The following is a 4,333-nucleotide window of genomic DNA, read 5'->3' as shown; positions in this document are numbered from 1 at the left end:
TGAATGTGATTATGGGTTTCCTGTCGAGAATACTGGAAACTCTGTTCTATGATCTATTTTGTATTAGTTGCAGGCAGATGTAAAACTGGTAACGTTGGTAATGATTGTTTTAAAAATAACAACAAATACTGCAGAATATAATTTAGAAATATTTATTAATATGGTCTCATGTCAACATAAAACATGTATACATCTATATTGGAACTGCAGAATGTTGGGTAAACGTTTGCTAAAGTTGGTGAATGTTTGCCGTTCAGAATGACTGTTCCAAAGGTAAAAGGCCCTCAGATGAAAAAGGCCCCACACAATATTTTAGTCTGAAATCCCGACAGAATGAAAGAAGATCTGAAAAATGAAATAAACTAACCATAGATTTTAAAAACCATTGAAAGTACATTAAAATCAATTCCACGATATAATACAGTAGGGAGTTTAAAATGGGTGTAACGCGAACAAACACAATTGTTCTCTTCATTAACTAAATCTCATGTATATAATAACTCTTTCACTGGCAAATTTAGTACTTTGTGACTTGGTATAATTAGACTGTTTGAAATATGAGGCCTGTGTGACACAAAGGTTGTGTGTTCATGAGGGAGGATGAGCTGGCAGGAGGTGAAAGGGAAGGGGGCCAAATGCAAACAAACAAGATGTCAATACCTGCAAAGTCAGAACAATTTAGGATAAGGAGCCTTTGCCATCATTTGCCTGTACAACCAAAGAGGAAACTTGACAGATTCAGTTCTTTATTAATGGCAAAAGGTTCCTGGCATTAGACCTTTGTGGTAAATGTATAAATCCATTTCTATATATATATTTTTATTCATCAAAGCTTCAGGGATGGAGCAGAGTAAACCAAGTCCAGAAGTTGAGATCACTGTCATGTTAATGCATAAAGGTGAAATAGGTGTGGCCAATGGAGAACAACACTCCCACAGAGATATAAAATCCTCTATGTCTTAGTTGTACATTCAGACCAGGAGATTATAAGCAGCAGAGAACATGGAGACTTTGAAGGATTTTGGTTTCTTTCTTTTCTCCAGTCCTACCACTGTACTTGGAGTAGGCCTCCTTTTGATCATCCTTTATTTGGTGACTGTTGGTTCCTCCAGAGAAACGGGTAAAGAACCTCCAGGACCGAAGCCTCTGCCTCTGCTTGGCAACCTGCTGCAGCTTGATCTCCAGAGACCCTACAAAACACTGTGTGAGGTGGGCTCTGACTTAAACTGTTCAGCAACTTTGAAACCTGTTTGACCTCCGTTACATTTATTTCTCCTGTTTTCATCCACTCAGCTTTCCAAGAAATATGGGTCTGTATTTACAGTTTATTTTGGACCAAAAAAAGTGGTTGTTCTCGCCGGGTACAGGACAGTCAGAGAGGCTCTGGTCGGCTACGCAGACGAGTTTGGAGAAAGAGAAATTGCACCTATATTTGCGGATGTAACGAAGCATAGTGGTATGTCCAGAAGTAAATTATTACAAATCTTTCCAAAAATACTAATGAACAACCATTAGACATTCTCACTTTTCTCTCATTACACCCACTGACTTCAATATTTTACATGGATTTTATGTGACAGATCAACTATAAAATAGTGTAAGAATTGGGAAGTAGAAAAAAAAATGAGAAATACAATTTAAATTCAAAAATTGAAAATCTGAAAAGTGTGGCATCTACCGGAATTAAATTCTCTTTAGGTATACTTCTGCCAGTTTTGCAGAAGTAACATTTTTGCCCTTTTGTTTTTGGAAAATAGATCAATGTAAGTGAGAATGGATGGAGATTGTCTGTGAACATCAATTTAAAATGTATTCCAAGGATTTTTAGAAGAATTTACTTCTGGGCTTTGTGTTTACTTAACGCGTAACTACTTATTGTTGGTCTATCACAGTAAAATCGGCAATGAAATGTTTGTTTTTCGTAACTTGACAAAATATTGAAGCAAAGTTCAAAATTAACCGAGTTCTGTGTACTGTATCAGGAGTCCTGTTTTCAAATGGAGAAACATGGAGAGAGATGCGTCGTTTTGCCCTCAGCACCCTCAGAGACTTTGGGATGGGGAAGAGAGGTGCAGAGGAGAAAATCTTAGAGGAGTGTGGACACCTCATTAAAGTGTTTGAGAGTTATAAAGGTATAACATGATGCTGTGAAAGACCAATGCTCTCTAAGAAAAGGACACATAAAATTCTTCACTCAAATGGTTTAATCATTGTTGTGGTACTAATTCATATTCCTTTTTAAAGTTAATTACATTTTAATAGCAGACAAGATAAAACAGTAACTCTCTTGCTCCACAGGGAAACCATTTAACACATCCCGTCCAACAAATAATGCAGCATCCAACATCATCTCCTCCATCGTGTTTGGAAGCAGATTTGAATACGATGATCCTCGATTCAGAGACTTGGTTAGTCGAGTCATTGAGAATATTAAGATAGGTGGCTCGGCAGGAATCCAGGTAAGGTTAATGTCTCACTTAACCCTCCTGTTGTCCTCTGGTCATTTTGACCCGGCTACGGGTCATTTTGACCACGGTGATGAACATTATCGAGGCTGTTAAATTATTATCTCAAGTCCAAACACTGAGCTTACTTATGCCACCCAGTATTTAAATGTATTAAAAGACCCCAAAGTTTAGAACTAAAATCCCATAAATGCCCAATTTGGATTTAAATAATTTTAAAAATTGGTGATTTTACGATCACATCCTTGATTGCATTTTGTTTCTTGGGGTTTTATCTGACATACCAACACAATGTGGTGCACAAAATGTGAGGTGGAAGGATGAGCACACATATAGTTTAAAAATGTTTTCTCATATAAATGTTACATCTATTTCTATTTATCACTGAATAGTATTCTGCCAAGATTGTCCTTTAGCTCGCTTTAATGTTAAGTAATTGAACTAGTATTACATTTTTATATTTCAAAAAATATATTGTGCTTAATTTCAAGCTCTACAATACATTTCCCCGGCTGGTCGGATGGATAAAAAGCCGTCAGGTTATGCTAAAAAATGGTGAAAAGACGATCAGAGATATGAAGAAATTAATGCAGAAACTGAAAGAGACACTAAACCCTCAGACATGCAGAGGACTGGTGGACTGTTTTCTGGTTCGAAAGCAGAAGGAAGAGGCAAGGCAACACAAATCTATTTTTAAAGAACAATTACAACATCAAACATGTTTGCCACATGTACAGTATTCACACTTTTTATTTTTTATTTTTAGGACTCTTGTGTCAAAGACACTCAGTTCACTGAGAAGAACCTGTTATATACAGTGGCAAACCTGTTTGCTGCTGGAACCGACACCACATCTGCATCTCTGAGGTGGAGTTTGCTGCTCATGGCAAAGTATCCACACATTCAGGGTAAGAAAGACAAGAAAACATTTGGTGATTTTTCCCTATATCTCGAAATCTAAAAGACATTTTTTAGACCTTCGGAGACCTTTGAGATCACAATATGTGAACATTATTATTATTAACATTATAACTATTATTATTATTATTATTATTATTATTATTATTATTATTATTATTATTATTGATGTCGTATTTTTGTCTATGGAAGGTATCAGGTTACGTTGTGTTGCATTCAGTGTTAATGGAAAAAAAGAGTTCCATGCGCTTAGTGTCTGATTTATTGCTGTGCTGTATACAAATTCAGCAGTTTGGTGCTGTATTTGAATATTTGGTATAAGCTTTCTGTTCTTCTCTTAAAGTGTGAAATATAAACTTGGCTCTTTGGAAATAAAGTAATCTTTGTACAAAAGTTTGTGGGCAAAATTACTTCAAATAATTCCCAGTTAAGCATGTAGACTTTAATACCTAATTTTATGCAGGAGGCTTAAGTTTTTTAGTTGGTGCAATATTTTTTCTCAATATGTTAAAATTTAGAAGGTTTCAGTGTTTTCATCTGGAAATATAAACTGTAAAATATTACATCTGCTAAACTTCAACAAAAATATTCATGGTCACTGTGACCCACAGAGGGAGAACTGTTGATCATTTCCTTCTTGTTTACTGCAGACCAGGTTCAGGAGGAGCTGACCAGGGTGGTTGGAAACCGTGAGGTTCATGTGGAAGACCGTAAAAATCTGCCGTACACTGATGCTGTCGTTCACGAGATACAGCGGTTTGGTAACGTCATTCCTATGTCGGTCCCACACAAAACCAGTCGAGATGTCACCTTTCAGGGCTATTTTATCAAAGAGGTGAGCAGGACGAAAATATCTTTAGGATTCCAACAGACAATATCTTCCAGATGATGATGCTTATATTTTTGTCTTCAGGGAACTACTGTGATTCCCCTCCTTACATCTGTTCTGT

The 4,333-nt window shown here is 36.4% G+C and overlaps 1 protein-coding gene across 1 annotated transcript in view; it reads left to right on the top strand.

Moving 5' to 3' along the window:
* The first annotated feature begins 946 nt into the window (after positions 1 to 946).
* Positions 947 to 4,333, top strand: part of LOC103140992 (cytochrome P450 2K1-like) — an 11,990-nt gene continuing 8,603 nt past the window's right edge. The window contains exons 1-8 of the mRNA XM_016673499.1: positions 947 to 1,209; positions 1,294 to 1,456; positions 1,983 to 2,132; positions 2,299 to 2,459; positions 2,957 to 3,136; positions 3,232 to 3,373; positions 4,034 to 4,218; positions 4,297 to 4,333. The exon at positions 4,297 to 4,333 is cut by the window's right edge and continues 123 nt beyond it. Coding sequence (XP_016528985.1) covers positions 1,003 to 1,209; positions 1,294 to 1,456; positions 1,983 to 2,132; positions 2,299 to 2,459; positions 2,957 to 3,136; positions 3,232 to 3,373; positions 4,034 to 4,218; positions 4,297 to 4,333 — 1,225 coding nt within the window. The 5' untranslated portion in view covers positions 947 to 1,002. The remainder of the gene's footprint in view (positions 1,210 to 1,293; positions 1,457 to 1,982; positions 2,133 to 2,298; positions 2,460 to 2,956; positions 3,137 to 3,231; positions 3,374 to 4,033; positions 4,219 to 4,296) is intronic.

The sequence above is a fragment of the Poecilia formosa genome, unplaced genomic scaffold (genome assembly GCF_000485575.1).
Source record: "Poecilia formosa unplaced genomic scaffold, Poecilia_formosa-5.1.2 Scaffold78, whole genome shotgun sequence".
Classification (NCBI taxonomy): domain Eukaryota; kingdom Metazoa; phylum Chordata; class Actinopteri; order Cyprinodontiformes; family Poeciliidae; genus Poecilia; species Poecilia formosa.
This window is presented reverse-complemented; position numbering and strand designations above follow the sequence as displayed.